The sequence below is a fragment of the Ranitomeya variabilis genome, chromosome 2 (assembly GCF_051348905.1).
Source record: "Ranitomeya variabilis isolate aRanVar5 chromosome 2, aRanVar5.hap1, whole genome shotgun sequence".
Lineage (NCBI taxonomy): Eukaryota > Metazoa > Chordata > Amphibia > Anura > Dendrobatidae > Ranitomeya > Ranitomeya variabilis.
The window spans coordinates 439457223-439475960 of NC_135233.1; the positions used below are offsets into that span (position 1 = coordinate 439457223).

At 45.4% G+C, this 18738-nt stretch overlaps 1 protein-coding gene across 1 annotated transcript in view; it reads right to left on the reverse strand.

Moving 5' to 3' along the window:
• The window catches only part of TSPAN18 (tetraspanin 18), a 109713-nt gene that overhangs the window by 8706 nt on the left and 82269 nt on the right, over positions 1-18738 (reverse strand). Inside the window, exons 2-4 of the mRNA XM_077287070.1 lie at positions 5627-5702; positions 4590-4784; positions 1028-1102 (exon numbers count right to left, since the gene is read on the reverse strand). Coding sequence (XP_077143185.1) covers positions 1028-1102; positions 4590-4784; positions 5627-5689 — 333 coding nt within the window. The 5' untranslated portion in view covers positions 5690-5702. The remainder of the gene's footprint in view (positions 1-1027; positions 1103-4589; positions 4785-5626; positions 5703-18738) is intronic.

An 18738-nucleotide genomic window follows, 5' to 3' on the forward strand; every position in this document is an offset into this window, starting at 1 on the left:
TGCAAACAGTAGATAGTGACACCCACATGGAAAGAGAACACCAAATGTGTTAGCAGTAACTAATTAGAAGGAGAAACATGCAGGAACAAGACCATAATCCCCCAACATTGGCAAAATAAAAAGTTGAAACTAATACCATATGCCTGGAAAGAGCTACTAACATTAAAAGGAGCTAACAAAATAAATATGGGAGCAGTGTCTGGCAACCCTTGGGGTAGCATCTGTGAACCTACTCAGAATAACTGTACTACACCAGTTGGCTATTTTGTATTTGAACATATTAGATGTTTGACACATATATACATACAAACTTTTTTTCTGTTTATAAACATGTTGTTAGTGAACATACAACCAATAGTAGTTTGGGTATAATCCCTGGATTTAATAACGTGGCACCAGTCTTTGGCAAAAGCCTCATTTGGACACAATTGAGAACTTTGCCATGAAATACCTTGACAAGTATTGGACTATATAAACTTTAAGGCTTTAGCTTGTTTATTAACTTTGTGTTTGCACTATATAGTATGATGTATGTAATTATTTGATTTAATGCACAAACAATAAAGCTGATTGGATTAACAAAAAAAAAAAAAGGGGGGGGGGGGCTCATTCCTTCCAAAGTTGGCGCCACATCTCTCCACAGGATGTGTGCAGTATTGCAGCTCCTTCCCATTCACTTAATCAGCACCAGGTTGCAAATATAAGAAAGTACAATTTAGGGAAGAAAACTCCCCTACACCCCCCTCTAACTATAAGGCCAGCATTGTTACCTTGGCTTCTTCCTATGGTGCTGAATAAACAGGACACCATAATATATCCCGTTTCTTTAATGTCTGTCAGGGTATCTGTAAGTAGCTTGTATTTCCTCTCCAACCCCCCCCCATATAAGTGTAATCTATATTAACAGTGTAATACATGGTTATGGATAAATCGGGGCAGTACACTGTATAGTTCTGGTCTCCAGTACCACTTATTTTTCGATAACTTTACTATTTGAACCCCTAAAACCCACCCTGAAGATACTTACATTTTCTCGAAAGAGGAAAGCCAAAATAGCAGCTGAGAGCTCCGCGAGGAATATGACCAAAATAAACATGAAAAACTGGAAGGGAAAAAAATGGCACATTTATAATGGAAACATAATAGCAGCAGCTTTTTCAACCAAACATCATTTTTTTTTTTTTTTTGGAATATTCAACTATTGAAAAAGTTTCCGTCCAAACTTTTAACAAGTTCCAAAATGTTCAGAAACACTTTCAGGTTGCTCATCATAAAGCTAGGAAAAGATAATCTAAACCAGTGTGAAAAATACAAACAACGCCCATCCACCCCCCCCCCCCAAAAAAAAATAAAAATAAATAAATAAATACCGTAAATAAATAAAAATTAGGAAAACCATTGGGTATCCCTGACCTCCTCAAATTTCAGCAGAAGAATAAAGTGGGCCACATGCCAGTAAGAAAGGTCGAATGGGGCCACAACTTACCCCTTAGGCCGGTTTCACACGTCAGTGGCTCCGGTACGTGAGGTGACAGTTTCCTCCCGTACCGGAGACACTGACACACGTAGACCCATAAAAATCAATGCATCTGTTCAGATGTCATTGATTTTGTGCGGACCGTGTGCGGACCGTGTCTCCGTGTGCCAAAGGGCTGTCCCACACGTCCAGATAATTCCGGTACCGGAATAAATCGGTACCGGAGTTATCCGTGTCCGTGTGCCTGGGAACTCACGGAGGCCATACCTGCGGCACACGTGTGCCGCCCGTATGGCGAGTGGGTACCACACGGAGCGTGTGGTACCCACTCTGCATGGTGCTGAAGCTGCGATTCATATCATCCCTGCAGCAACGTTTGCTGCAGGGAAAATATGAAGAATAGTGTTTTAAATAAAGATCCATGTGTCCGCCGCCCCCCCACCCCCTGTGCGCCCCCCCCGCTGGTCAGAAAATACTCACCCGGATCCCCCGTCGGCAGTCCCTCCTTCCTGGTCTGGCCGCGGCTTACTGTATGCGGTCACGTGGGGCCGCTCATTTACACTCATGAATAGGCGGCTCCGCCCCTATTGGAGGTGGAGCCACATATTCATGAGTGTAATCGGCCGCGTACAGTAGAGAAGCCGCGGCCAGACCAGGAAGGAGCGACTGCCGACGGGGGATCCGGGTAAGTATTTTCTGACCAGCGGGGGGGGCGCACAGGGGGTGGGAGGGCGGCGGACACCTAAATCTTTATTTTTAACACTATTCTTCATATTTTCTCTATAGCAAACGCTGCTACAGGGAAGATATGAATGGCGGCTTCAGCACCATGTGGGGGGGACAGCGCTTACTGTAGCGCTGTCTCCGGCACGCCACACGGACCCCAGACGGAGAATGTCCGTGTGAGGTGCGTGTTTTACGCGGACCCATTGACTCTATTGGGTCCGTGTAATACGTGCGCTCCCACGAACACTGACATGTCTCCGTGTTTGGCACACGGAGACACGGTCCGCACACGGTCCGCACAAAATCAATGACATCTGAACAGATGCATTGATTTTTATGGGTCTACGTGTGTCAGTGTCTCCGGTACGGGAGGAAACTGTCACCTCACGTACCGGAGCCACTGACGTGTGAAACCGGCCAAACACGGAGACATGTCAGTGTTCGTGGGAGCGCACGGATTACACGGACCCAATAGAGTCAATGGGTCCGTGTAAAACACGGACCTCACACGGACATTCTCCGTCTGGGGTCCGTGTGGCGTGCCGGAGACAGCGCTACAGTAAGCGCTGTCCCCCCCACATGGTGCTGAAGCCGCCATTCATATGTTCCCTGTAGCAGCGTTTGCTACAGAGAAAATATGAATGATAGTGTTTAAAATAAAGATCCATGTGTCCGCCGCCCCCCCACCCCCTGTGCGCCCCCCCCGCTGGTCAGAAAATACTCACCCGGATCCCCCGTCGGCAGTCGCTCCTTCCTGGTCTGGCCGCGGCTTCTCTACTGTATGCGGCCGATTACACTCATGAATATGTGGCTCCACCTCCAATAGGGGCGGAGCCGCCTATTCATGAGTGTAAATGAGCGGCCCCACGTGACCGCATACAGTAAGCCGCGGCCAGACCAGGAAGGAGCGACTGCCGACGGGGGATCCGGGTGAGTATTTTCTGACCAGCGGGGGGGGCGCACAGGGGGTGGGGGGGCGGCGGACACATGGATCTTTATTTTAAACACTATTCTTCATATTTTCCCTGCAGCAAACGTTGCTGCAGGGATGATATGAATCGCAGCTTCAGCACCATGCAGAGTGGGTACCACACGCTCCGTGTGGTACCCACTCGCCATACGGGCGGCACACGTGTGCCGCACGTATGGCCTCCGTGAGTTCCCAGGCACACGGACACGGATAACTCCGGTACCGATTTATTCCGGTACCGGAATTATCTGGACGTGTGGGACAGCCCTTAGTGAGTGCAGGAAGTCAATGTGTCATTTGGCCCCTTGGGGTTTTTTTTATATTTTTTGGCACTAGACCTCCCGTGGGGCCTGGGTAAGTTCTGATCAAATGTCATAGTGGAAGTTTAAGTTTTCAAATCATAATATTTTATTGATTTAACCCATTACCCTCTGGAAGACTATCATGATATGATTACAAAGAATCATTAGTGTTGGGTATTGGCTGATGGAGAACTAGTTTCTGAGCATGCTTGGTGCTGAGCAAGTCACTTCAGTGTGCTCAAAAAATACAGGTGCTTCTCACAAAATTCTCTACAGGGTTGGGCCAGTCTCACACGTCCAGATAATTCCGGTACCGGAAAAATCGGTACCGGAGTTATCCGTGTCCGTATGCTCTCATAGACTCTCCATGTGGGATCCGTGTGATGTCCGTGAGTACGTTTTTAAGGTCCGTGTGCGTGTATTGCAACAATTTTTTTAATTTTAACCCTATGACAGGAAAAACGCACACGGATGGCACACGGACAGCATCCGTGTGCGGTACGTGTTTACACGGACCCATTGACTTTAATGGGTCCATGTGATCCGTGCGCTCCCACGAACACTGAGATGTCTCCGTGTTTTTCAAACGGACACACGGTCTGCGAAAAATCACTGACATCTGCAGAGACACATTGATTTTAATGTGACTACATGTGTCAGTGTCTCCGGTACGTGAGGAAACTGTCACCACACGTACCGGAGCCACTGACGTGTGAAACCGGCCTTAAGGTCAGGCGAGTTTCCTGGCCAATCAAGCACAGTGATACTGTTGTTTGTAAATAGAGATGAGCCAATTTGCTCAGGTTCCCACTTATTCGGCAAGCTGCAGAGGGATCCCAGCTTTCTGGATCACTCCAGCTGATTAGCTGATCGGCACCGCAGCTGCATGCTTCACAGCTGAGTCACAATCACAACACATGCATGGAGAGCCTGTTTGTTAGGCAATCCCTGAATATGTTGTGGCTGTTGAACAGCCGGTAGACATGCAGCCGCAGGGACTCAAACATTTTTCGAGCACGCTGAAGTCACCAACAATTTTTGGCCACAATTTTCTTTGACAGATGTAAGAAAGCGTCTAGCAATAAGGAACAGAAAGTGGAAGAATTATACGTACGAAGAGCAGAAGGCACTTGTTTTCACGGATTGCTCCACAACAGCCCAAGAAGCCAAGCAAGAAAAGCATGGCACCCATGGCAAGGAGGAGATAGGCACCCATGAACATCAAGGGATTGGCAGCAATTATCTCCCGAAAATCAGTGGGGTCAACGATTACCCAAACCCCAAGTCCAAGCAAAAAGGATCCACTGAGCTGGAGGGAAAGTAAAGAAAAAAGTTACAAGTTAGAAGACGAATGTGATTCCATTAGATTTCCTCCATCTGTCTGGAACTGGGGTGAAATGGTGAAAAAGAAGCAATTTCGCGATTGTTTTGGGGGATCTGTTTGTTTTTGTTTTTTGGTGCTGTAAAATGGACCAGATAATGAGATACTTCAGGTCAGCACAGTGCCGGCGCTGCCAAACTCATAACGAAATATCAAACTTTGAATAAAAATTCTGGATTTTTTTTTACATTTTGTTTTGTCACCATTTTCATAGACCCAGAACTTGTTTAAAGTTTGTTGTTTTTTTGTTTTATTTTTTGCATGTGCGCTGTAGTTTTTATTGGTACCATTTTAGAGCACATAACTTTTTAATTGCTTTTTATTGCCTTTTTTTTTTTGGATGGTGGAAAAGTGCAGTGACCAGAAAACAATAATTATTCCACTTCACATTTTGCCTTTAGTACAAATCAATGACCTATAAAGTTATGCCGTCCATAGTAAGAGTGATCAAATGATCGCAGGTTCACATCCCCTATGTAAAAAAAAGTTTAAATAAAAATTCTGAATCATCGGTTTTTTTTTCCCCAGTTAATAAAAAAAATCTGATCAGCTATGATATTTTGGATCCTGTAATGTAAATGCCAGGAAAAGAAATCAAAACTCCAAAATGTGTTATTTTTTGGTAGCCTCACCCTTACCCCGATGTGTCACATGATGGTATGAATAAATAATACCGCTCAGCCTGAAAAAGCAAATCCATCAATGGGAAAATAATGCAAATTCAATTATGGTCATAGATTAAAACTGGACAAGTCATAAGCGATACTTACAAATATGAAGAAGTTGAAGATGAACATGAGATACTTGACGCAGCTCAGACTGTCGCCCTCCATCTTTTCGCTTCTCCTAAAAACACACAGGTCAAGAAAGTTAGGTAAAGTCTAGGCCGAGCCCAATCAGAAGGTAAAATCCTCGCCTCATCATACGTACTAGGCCACCATAAAGGGGTGCAGCAGGACTGCTTCCTTTAAGAAACAGCGCCACAACTAACTATGGGTCATGTCTGGTATTGCAGCTCCATTGAAGCAAACGGGGCTGAGCTGCAATACCATACAGAATCTGTGGACAGGTGTGGCGCTGTTTTTGGATGATAGAAAATAGCAATTAAGCTGGAAATGCTCCATTTCTGAAAACCCATGACTATGGCCGTCTCATGGTCCATCATCCAGCTTTATGGGTGAGGAGAGAAGGAATCCAGGACTTGTTGGCGGTTCTGCTGCTCGATAATCGGCTCTTGATTATTCCGCACAATATACCTGGAGCAGGACGCGGCGCTGTAAGTGCGGCTGATTGCTACTTGTACGCCGGGCAGTGAGAGCGGCATCCGATAAAGCGTGCACTTCAATCACCGCAAGTGGAGCTGTGCCCACACGGATCTATCTGGTAATTACGGACCCCCACTAATGCCACTTGAGGGGGCACAGACTAGTGTTGTCACTCTCCAGGCAGATCCTCTCGGAAACCAGCAGGGTCAAGAGCAGAAATAGCGGCACAGGTACCAGCCATGATGCAGATGTTGCCGAGATACCAGCGGCCCTAAGATGTCTACAGTCCCCCTGCATTAGGAAAGGACGGCACTGATACACGGGGATATGGCATGACCGCTCGAAAACACTATGCACAAGAAAAATGCCCAGAATATTAAAGGGATCTCACAAGTGCCATTTATGGGATGGATATAGGATAAATGGCGATAGATGCGAGTTCCACCGCTGAATCCCTGATACTAGCGCCGGGTCTCCCCATCCATTGCTATGGGGTGCTCAAAATACATTTGGAGCTGGTGCATGTCCACGTCTGCGCTCACTGCTGGTCAGAGGCTGGCCGGAACGAGACTGTGGACCCCTGTTTTGGAGATAAATGAGGGGACCACTCCTGGAACCTGAGAGCTGGGGTCCACAATCCCGTTCTGGTTGGCATCTGACCAGCAGTGAGTGGAGAGGAGGCTCCTGCCCAATACTGTGTAGGTCGCCCTCGTGCCACCAAAGCGGCCGCGATCCATGGAAGCACCGGGATCCTCTGAGGTTGATCTATTGTATGGAGAAGCTTTGCCCCAGTCGGTTTGCAACATAAGCCCAGCACAAGTGTCCCATAATGAGGAAGATACGTGCGCCACCTAAGGTAGAGAAACCCACCATTATGTCCAACACCAAAACTTACACCCATATTTCCCATTTGCTTCCTTCTTCCATGCTGAACGCCATTAAGGCAAAGCCCATACGACAGAAAAGTAGATCCAATTACCGAGGAATTCAATAAAATCCTCCTCCATTAAACAAACAATGCAGGAAAGCAGCGGCCCGGACTACTCCGTGTAATTGCCGGCCGGCCTGCCATCATCAGTAATGAAAAGCTTTTAGCCCAGGAGGTCGCGGGGAACGTTTCATTGTGTTACTGCGGCGGCTGCTTGTTTATGTCTTTACCGGAGGGATGAAGTAGTCGTATGGAAAGGGAAATGGCGGAGAGGGGACCAGATGGGGGCCACAATGGATGGATTGACACTTTTCTCCCCAATTACAGGGCAAAATATAGATATAAAAAACTCCTGTAATAATGATTCTATATGTAACTACATCGTACTGAGGCCAAACAGGAAAGCATGGATTGATTATATATTACTGGTGACACCAAAAACGGGTCAATTAGGTCTACAGCACGATGTGAAGAGCGGGAAATATCGAATATCAGATATATCAATCTAATATGTATCCATGGATCAAATTTCTATCATCTCATATCCATCCATCCTTCCAATATCTACCCATCATCTGTCCATAAATCCATCCGTCTATCCATTCATCCACCCACCCAACATCTACCCATAAATCTATTCATCATCTACCCATCATCAAGCCATAAATCCATCCAAAATCTTTCTATCTATCCATTCATCCACCCATCCAATATCTACCCATAAATCCATCCATCTATTTATCTACCCATCCTTTATCCATAAATCCATCTAATTTTTCCATCTATCGAATACCAACCTGTAAATCCATCCAATATCTTATCTTTCCATTCGTCAAATATTGACCCATAAATCCATCTACTCTCTCCATCCATCTCTTCTCACAAGTCAGCTCAGTACCCTTTTGCCCAATTCCATGCGTTTTCAGCAATGTCCCTGACCGGCGCCATCATGTGGACATCTGCTACGACTAGAGTAAAATGTGTAACATCCTCATAGTCCACTGTGGGTCACAGTCTGATTATTTGGATGCACAGCAGAATTTTACTCCCCAATTTCCAGGTCTGCCTTGATGATAACTTTGAGAAGGTGAATGTATTTTGTAGATGTATTCACATTTGGAATGTGCACATTATAGATTCAGACTGATATTAGAAACTTTAAAAATGAAGCAGCATTTTTTTAATTTTTTTCAAGGAAATTTACAAAACTTTTTTTTTTTTTTTTTGAGAGACTTAGGGGGTCCTATATATTAGAAGACCCCCCCCCCAAAGTGATACCATTTTAAAAACAGCACCCCTCAATATAGACACAACTGTTATCAGGTAGTTTATTAACCCTTCAAGTATTTTTCAGGAATTAAAGATAAAGTAAGTGGCATGACAGGAACGAAAAAAAGTTATTTTTTTGCCACCTAAAGGTAGAAAATATCTGAACAAGTCGCTATAGCCAGCAGACCTTAAGACAGTTACTTGTTGTGATTTGCCATGGCAAACATCAGGACCACATGATCAAGATCTCAGGGTGCGGATGGGGATATAGAGGTAGCCCCCACATTCACTTCTATCTCAGGTGAGTTTGAAGTCGTATTGGTGGGAACTAAGCTGTTAAGACATGAAAGTCAGTGAATACGGGAAGTTTCTACAACCTTAACCCCTTCATGACCGTGGGATTTTCCGTTTTTCCGTGTTCGTTTTTCGCTCCCCTCCTTCCCAGAGCCATAACTTTTTTATTTTTCCGTCAATTTGGCCATGTGAAGGCTTATTTTTTGCGGGACGAGTTGTACTTTTGAACGACATCATTGGTTTTAGCATGTCGTGTACTAGAAAACGGGAAAAAAATTCCAAGTGCAGTGAAATTGCAAAAAAGTGCAATCCCACACTTGTTTTTTGTTTGGCTTTTTTGCTAGGTTCACTAAATGCTAAAACTGACCTGCTATTATGATTCTCCAGGTCACTACGAGTTCATAGACACCTAACATGACTAGGTTATTTTTTATCTAAGTGGTGAAAAAAAATTCCAAACTTTGCTAAAAAAAAAAAATAAAAATGCGCCATTTTCCGATACCAGTAGCGTCTCCATTTTTCATGATCTGGGGTCGGTTGAGGGCTTATTTTTTGCGTGCCGAGCTGGTGTTTTTAATGATACCATTTTGGTGCAGATACGTTCTTTTGATCGCCCGTTATTGCATTTTAATGCAATGTCGCGGCGACAAAAAAAACGTAATTCTGGCATTTCTAATTTTTTTCTCAATACGCCGTTTAGCGATCAGGTTAATGCTTTTTTTTATTGATAGATCGGGTGATTCTGAAAGCGGCGATACCAAATATGTGTAGTTTTGATTTTTTTTAATTGATTTATTTTGATTGGGGCGAAAGGGGAGTGATTTAAACTTTTATATTTTTTTTATTTTTTTCACATTTTTTTTACTTTTTTTTTTTTTTTTTTTTTACTTTTGCCATGCTTCAATAGCCTCCATGGGAGGCTAGAAGCAGGCACAACATGATCGCCTCTGCTACATAGCAGCGATCTGATGTTCGCTGCTATGTAGCAGAACTGCAGGTGTGCTGTGAGCGCTGACCACAGGGTGGCGCTCACAGCTGCCAGGGATCAGTAACCATAGAGGTCTCAAGGACCTCTATGGTTACTATTCTGAAGCATCGCCGACCTCCGATCATGTGACGGGGGTCGGCGATGCGATCATTTCCAGCCGGCCGCCCGCCCGGAAGCGGTAGTTAAATGCCGCTGTCTGCATTTGACAGCGGCATTTAACTAGTTAATAGGCGCAGGCAGATCGCGATTCTGCCCGCGCCTATTACGGGCACATGTCAGCTGTTCCAAACAGATGACATGTCCCGGCTTTGATGCGGGCTCACCGCTGGAGCCCGCATCAAAGAGGGGCTTCTGACCTCGGACGTACTATCCCGTCCGAGGTCAGAAAGGGGTTAAAAAGTATCCTCATGTGAAGTCATGAAAACCATCAAGTGCTTTCATGAAACTGACTTTCAAAGACTGCACCAGGAAAAGAAGATCAAGAATGACCTCTGCCGCAGAGGATAAGTTCATCAGAGTTATCAGCCTCTGTGGAGACACAGCATTGTATTAACCAGATGACTATTTTTAGCAAACCAAGAAGAATAGACTTATCAGTATGCTGACTTTTGGATTTAGTCAAGAAAACAGACTTTTGCTTGTGTAAGCCTGTAATATTGACATTTCATATAACATATTGTGCTCTTATTCTTGATGACTAGTGATGTTTATTGGTATGCTAATTATGCATTGTGTAGGCCAGATAGTTTGGCGACGTCGAAAACAGAGGAGGAAGAACTATGCAAATAGATTAAATAATCAAGTAATGCTACTAAATCTCATCTGTATTCTTAACCTTTAAGTCAATGCTGAATGAAGACTCTTGTTAAGTATAAAAAGAGGTTACATGCCTCTATAAAGAGAGACAGAGAGAGCGAGAATACCAGAGATTGTGCCAAAACATCCAGGGGATCCTACAGGACTGCTGCCAATACATCATGGCCCCATCACGAGGGACATGGATCTATCATTCTACAGGAAACTACTTAGGCGATCTCGACCCCAGTTGGAAGAATACAGATCTGCTCCATTGACCATCGCTGAACCATGGATATGTTTGGAGAAGCCAGGATTGGGACCCGCTGGTCGCCTGGCTCCATGGAGATGTTTGGAGAAGCCAGGTTGTGACCCTTGGGTCAACTTTCCTGGTACCTCAATGGATTGTCATCTTTCTAAGATGGTCATTACCTCATCTCTGTTTGCCTTCCACAGGTGGGGTAGACGACCCTGAAAGATTAATTCAGGTTGTGACCCTCCGGTCAACTGGCCTTGTACCTGAATAGACTGTCATCTTCCTAAGCTTGTCGTTACCTCCTCTCTGTGTGTGTGCCACAGATGGGGTAGTCAACCCTGGGACCTCTAAAGTAACAGCTGCCATTATCCCGGCGAGTTAGCGGAAGGGTGACACTCTAATGTGCACCATCTTGGGGTATTTTGCTGGGACTGTTCTATGTGTTATCTGCTTGTTTTGTGGTTCAATAAAGCATTGCCACACTGTTTTATCCTCACCCTGTGTTCTCTGAGTAGCGTTATACCCACGTTAAAAGGAGAGGGGGTGTTTGGTGGGACGATCCCTGGTCCATGCAGTTTCGGCTAGTGGACCTGGGCACTCACTGACATGCCATGTCTCCCCAGCTTCAGAAACCAAAAATTTACAACGCCTCAGATAACAGGCTCCATAAATGATGCAGAGACCTCAAGTACTAGAAACATGTCTCCATCAACTGTCCAGAGGAGACTGCGAGAAGCAGGTCTTTATGGTCAAAATGTCAATAGGAAGTCATTTCTCTGGTGGCCCAGTGTACATTCATGAACATAGCAGCTATTCCCGAGTGATCCAGATTTCAGTTTATTTCTTCGGGGTTCGGTATTCACGTGTCTACATTTGTTTCTCTATAGGCAATGGTTCAGTAATTATTGGCCCTGGTGGCCCAGTGTGAGAATCAGTGAGGGGACTAGTCCTACGTTAAGTGTCCCTTCCCTGGTGGCCCAGTGTGCAGCCATCCGTCCATCCATCACAGGTTTCTGCTTATATTATACATTGTCTGCAAACATTGTTTTCGAAAAAACAAATGCGATTTGCAAGAGAAAATGTCATGCGAGTCAAGCGCAGCAGAGCTGAATTTGTCATGTGAATCAGTAGGCAACATTGTTTGTATTTCCGTCCTGTTATAGCTCAGATAATGTTGCAGATTCAACCTGCAGTCCTATGTAAACTACAGTGTTCGTGATTGCAACCTCAGCTCTGCTACATCTGTATCCAGGAGTGGCTGTTCTACAGACACAATGGGATGTTTGATCTGTTGTAACAGATGAATCCTGTACGGCCACTACCCCGCCTGGGGGGCCCTGACCCCGACAGCTTCCAATGCCCTCAGTGACCCCGGGGTCGCCCCTGTGTAACAGCCCATAATCGCCAACAGGAGCAGGTGCGGAGTGCAGCTATTGTCAGCCACGATCCATCTTCTGTACACTCCTCCACTTCTACATCAGCGGATGATGTCCCTGTGTCCGTTTTTACCATCAGTATTTTTCATGGATTGATAAAGCAATAAATGACAAAGCTTCTCTTATACTTTGGCCCTGGTCATCCGCGTTGCTGGAAAATATGGACATGTGCACGTCAGCATAGATTATAATGGATACGTGTTATAGCCATGAAAAAAAAAAACAAAAAAACAGATGCTACACATACATGTAACACGGACACGTGAAGGGGTCTAATCTGTATGGATAAAGAATAAATTTGCCAAATTAAGGGGGGAATGCCTGAGACAGGGAATTATAGTGATTCTTGATGTACAACATTGGTCATTAAATTTACTGACTATGCTTTTATTATATTTTATAAGTATTTTTCCAGGTTGCACGAGCTAGTGAAATAATTAATAGTTATATAAGTTACGTCTCTAAAGTCATATGTCATATAGTAGAAAAAAAAAGGGGAAACAGCACAGCAGACTTCCAGAAAAAAAGTGATGTTTATTGCCCAAATGGCGTGGCCATTATATATATTTATTTATTAAATAATCTTTTATATTTGTCAATAATAAATTAGCACTGTGGAAATGATCTATTCCTATAGTATTTTACACGTCAGGTTCGCAGACTGTTCCCATACAAAGATAGACATCAAAGAATAAAATGCATTAGACCCCGGTGTGAGGAACGGACTTTAACCCTTTTAATCCACTTAGGATACTTTAGTAAACCCCAATTTGTCCCCAGAAATCACGGGCGCTCAGTGACTGTATCCCATTAATCCACATCTGAGCTTTTACTGTCTAAATAATGAGTCGTCCAATAACGGGACTCACTCAGGACTTATAAACGGTCCCAGGCGGCTGCCCGTAAAGGGCCCATATTGATCTATTATGAGACATGGGGCTCACAAAACCTCAACAAGTCCCGGAGGAGACGGAATTTGTTGCAAAAAGGGACAAGATTTAAAAATCCTAAACCAGACCAGACAGCCAAGAGATTAATGTCCGCTTCCAAAGGAAATTATATTATATAGAGATGTAGCAGAGCTGAATTCGTCATTTCCAATTTGATTGATATTGTGCAATTTATTAACCCCTGAATGTTTCGGTTCTAAAGTTTTAGGTTTTTTTATTACTATTTCTTATGACACATTGGGTTGTTTTGCCAGTTTTAAAAACATAATACCTGCAAAAAGTAAAAAAAAACTAGGCTTTTGTAATAATTTTATTTCAGTAAAACAAAGTGTTAGAACGTATTCTCTTTTCAGGTTTAGTTGTTTTTATAAATAAAGTGTACGGTGTCCTATATATGGGGAGATTATGGTTATGTTTTACGCTGAGCAGCAATTTTTTTTTTATCTATTTCATTGGTTTTTTTTATTATTATTTAAGTTTATATTTATTCTTTCAATATAAAAAAGTCCTCTAGGAACATCAATGACCTGTGGAGGACATATACATTCTTTTTTTTTTTAATTATTATTTCTTTGCAGTCTTTTGGGGTCAAAGTCACTAGGAGACTACAATTTCCCTGTTGGTGGTTTACTTCTCAGCGAGTCCTGCATGCAAATACTTCTGCAAAATGTAAGGAAACTTATATCCTGCTGCCACCACTAGATGGCGCTTGCTGTATTCATTCTATGACTTCCACTGCATACAAGGATTCTAAATACGCCATCTGGTGGCCAATAGAATTATTACCGGACAGAAAATTGCTCGTGTATATATATGTATATACTGCATTAGAAATGTATACAATTAATAACTCTGTAAGATATCACATATGACTGCATTAAACATTTCAGAGCAAGAGACATTTTTTGTAATGACTCCTCTTATCTAGTGGTTGCACTGAGAATTGATTTAAAATTATATCTGGCCCAAATAACTCCATTCGTATAGGTTAGTATGCAGTCCTATGTAAAACCAGAGAAAACACATGTTCTTTGGCAGCGGCAATATTCATCTTGCTATGTGACAAGCACAGCTCTGCTACATCAGTTGGATTTTGGACCACCGAGGTTGGCATTTATAATGTTAACACAGAGCACTGGTAAAGCTCATCGTCAATAACTCAAGCACTTGTCCTCCAAGAGGGGAATTAAGTGGAGGTGCTTTTTGCCTTTGATACAAAAATAGAATATACTTTGTTTCCATGACAATTTATGTAACACAAAAAACAAATCTATTACATGGGCTGTTTGGCCTCTCAGCAAGTCTTAATTGGTATTGTGTAATCAAAGAGCAAAAAATAACAAATGAACCAGAGGACTGGAGAAAGTCTGGGGAAAAAAAAGGAAAATGCACAAAAAAGCAAAAAATAAATAAATCTAAATAATAGATAAAATGTAATTAAACACTGTGCTGACTGATTATAAACAATTTGTAATTTGCACTCTCCATCCTGTGCATTCTGGGTCATGAATAAAATGCAAAATCTGCAGTTTAGACTGACACAGGGAAAGCAGCTGGGGAGAAATGGAGCAGAGTCTGAGAAAAGGGTGCACTCTAGTGGCTGAAAAGTGAATGCGCTCATGAATCTATTCTATGGAAGACTAAGAAAACTGAAAGATGGAAGAAGATATTAAGTCTTCACACAAGATGACATCTTGGGGACCTGTGTTCACAGGATACTAATAGCTCGCCTTTTGCTTAGTTCTGCCATGGGAATTTTAAGCCGACCATGTCTTTATAGTTAAACATATTGATAATTTGAGTAATGGGACTTTTCTAAGTCCCCTTGGTCATGGTGCCCTCATCTACCGGAGAGGTCTGGAGGATATATATATGACAGATGCAGAGTTTGTCTTGGGACCGGCATGTGTCAGCCAGATGTCACCGTCCAACTGTAACCCATCACCTATAGCAGGAGGGAAGATGGACTAAGCGGTCCACCAGCACAACACATGGAACAACAGGGAGAGGTATACCCCGAGGACATCAAGTCAAAGATCAGCCCCTAAGTAACAGCAGGAGGGAAGAAAGTACAAAGTACCCTGACATATTCTATTACCGGGATCATACACTGATATTGTATGTACTAGAAGATTGTGACAACGTAGGAGGCTCATACTCCACCAAATAAAATCTAATTCTACCATAATACTGCCCCTATGTACAAGAATATAACTACTATAATACTGCTCCTATGTACAAGAATATAACTACTATAATACTGCCCCTATGTACAAGAATATAACTACTATAATACTGCTCCTATGTACAAGAATATAACTACTATAATACTGCCCCCTATGTACAAGAATATAACTACTATAATACTGCCTCCTATGTACAAGAATATAACTACTATAATACTGCTCCTATGTACAAGAATATAACTACTATAACACTGCTCCCTATGTACAAGAATATAACTACTATAATACTGCCCCTATATACAAGAATATAACTACTATAATACTGCCCCCTATGTACAAGAATATAACTACTATAATACTGCTCCTATGTACAAGAATATAACTACTATAACACTGCTCCCTATGTACAAGAATATAACTACTACTAGATGGCAGCCCGATTCTAAAGAATCGGGAGTCTAGAATCCATATATACTTTATTTATTCAAATGTAAGAATAATACAATTAATAAATAATAGTAAGAAAGAACAAAAAATGGCTGCACTCACCAGCTCTTGACAATTCTTGACAGTACGGCACATTTCTGATTGGTCGCTCGCGGCAGGCGGCAACCAATCAGAAAAGTGCCGCGCACCACGAAGGCATATATCTTTGTCCACCCTGAGCGGGTGTAGGACGCTGGTGACGTCACTTATCTCCGGACATTATCTCCGGACAAAGCCACGGAAGTTGGCACAAATTGCCGGAAGTAGTATTCTAGGCAATTATATATTAGATTTTAATGTTATCAGTGTTTACCTTTGAACGTTTATATTGTATTGTCCTGTCACCAGCCATGTGTACGATTATCGGCCGAAAGCCTCTCTGGAACCAATAATCACCCCATGTAAAGGTATCTTTATAAGTTAAAGATTCAGAATACTATGATTTTTATCATATCCTGAACAGTCAAGTTTTTTATGAACCGTTAAGGTTTTCTGGTTGAAGTAAAAAAACTCTGAGTGTTTACAGTTTGAAACCATAAAATGTTGAAAAATGATGTCATTCTTGAGTATATCACTCAATGGTGCTCATAAACGTGTCAAATTTGATCTATAATATACTTTAATATACGTTACTTTAATCTTTAATATACTTAAGAACAGGGCCCCAGACATCACACAGGGGGTCTGAAACACCGCACAGTGGTCCAAAATATCGCTGTGCTCTGCCTGGGGCCCCATATGCTGCCTGGGGTCCCTGTGCTCTGCCTGCGGCCCCATATGCTGCCTGGGGCCCCTGTGCTCTGCCTGGGGCCCCTGTGCTCTGCCTGGGGCCACTGTGCTCTGCCTGGGGCCACTGTGCTCTGCCTGGGGCCCCATATGCTGCCTGGGGCCCCTGTGCTCTGCCTGGGGCCCCATATGCTGCCTGGGGCCCCTGTGCTCTGCCTGGGGCCCCATAGGCTGCCTGGGGCCCCTGTGCTCTACCTGGGACCACTGTGCTCTGCCTGGGGCCCCATATGCTGCCTGGGGCCCCTGTGCTCTGCCTGGGGCCCCATGTTCTGCCTGGGGCCACTGTGCTCTGCCTGGGGCCCCATAGGCTGCCTGGGGCCCCTGGCTCTGCCTGGGACCACTGTGCTCTGCCTGGGGCCCCATATGCTGCCTGGGGCCCCTGTGCTCTGCCTGGGGCCACTGTGCTCTGCCTGGGGCCCCATATGCTGCCTGGGGCCCCTGTGCTCTGCCTGGGGCCACTGTGCTCTGCCTGGGGCCCCATATGCTGCCTGGGGCCCCTGTGCTCTGCCTGGGTGTAGGACACTGGTGACGTCACTTATCTCCGGACATTAGCTCCGGACATTAGCTCCGGACATTAGCTCCGGACATTAGCTCCGGACAAAGCCACGGAAGTTGGCACAAATTGCAGGAAGTAGTATTCTAGGCAATTATATATTAGATGGGCATTTCCTGAAGGAAATACATGGTGCTTGAACAGCGCTACCAGCTTTACAGCAGCACTTTTCACACACGGGACTGGGGGGCGCGCTTACTTTTGCACCCGGGGCCGGGGGCGCGCTTACTTTTGCACCCGGGGGCGCACTTACTTTTGCACCCGGAGGCGCACTTACTTTTGCACCCGGGGGCGCACTTACTTTTGCACCCCGGGGCGCACTTACTTTTGCACCCGGGGGCGCACTTACTTTTGCACCCGGGGGCGCACTTACTTTTGCACCCGGGGGCGCACTTACTTTTGCACCCGGGGGCGCACTTACTTTTGCACCCGGGGGCGCACTTACTTTTGGGGCCGCACTTACTTTTGGTGGGCGGGGACCCTCGACCTCCGATTTGGTGGGCGGGGACCCTCGGCCTCCGCTTTGGTGGGCGGGGCCCCTCGGCCTCCGATTTGGTGGGCGGGGTCCCTCTGCCTCCGATTTGGTGGGCGGGGACCCTCGGCCTCCGCTTTGGTTGGCGGGGCCCCACGGCCTCCGATTTGGTGGGCGGGGTCCCTCGGCCTCCGATTTGGTGGGCGGGGACCCTCGGCCTCCGATTTGGTGGGCGGGGACCCTCGGCCTCCGATTTGGTGGGCGGGGCCGCTCGGCCTTCGATTTGGTGGGCGGGGCTCCTCGGCCTCCGATTTGGTTGGCGAAGCCCCTCGGCCTCCGATTTGGTTGGCGGGGACCCTCGGCCTCTGATTTGGTGGGCGGGGACCCTCGGCCTCCGATTTGGTGGGCGGGGACCCTCGGCCTCCGATTTGGTGGGCGGGGACCCTCGGCCTCCGATTTGGTGGGCGGGGACCCTCGGCCTCCGATTTGGTGGGCGGGGACCCTCGGCCTCCGATTTGGTGGGCGGGGACCCTCGGCCTTCGATTTGGTGGGCCGGGACCCTCGGCCTCCGATATGGTGGTCGGGGCCCCTCGGCCTCCGCTTTGGTGGGCGTGGCCGGGCCCCTCGGCCTCCGCTTTGGTGGGCGGGGCCGCTCGGCCTTCGATTTGGTGGGCGGGGCTCCTCGGCCTCCGATTTGGTTGGCGGGGCCCCTCGGCCTCCGATTTGGTATGTGCTCTGCCTGGGGCCACTGTGCTCTGCCTGGGGCCCCATATGCTGCCTGGGGCCCCTGTGCTCTGCCTGGGGCCCCATATGCTGCCTGGGGCCCCTGTGCTCGGCCTGGGGCCCCATGTTCTGCCTGGGGCCCCTGTGCTCTGCCTGGGGCCACTGTGCTCTGCCTGGGTGTAGGACACTGGTGACGTCACTTATCTCCGGACATTAGCTACGGACATTAGCTCCGGACAATAGCTCCGGACAAAGCCACGGACGTTGGCACAAATTGCAGGAAGTAGTATTCTAGGCAATTATATATTAGATAATACTGCCCCTATGTACAAGAATATAACTACTATAATACTGCTTCCTATGTACAAGAATATATCTACTATAATACTGCTCCTATGTACAAGAATATAACTACTATAATACTGCCCCTATGTACAAGAATATAACTACTATAATACTGCTCCTATGTAGAGGAATATATCTACTATAATACTG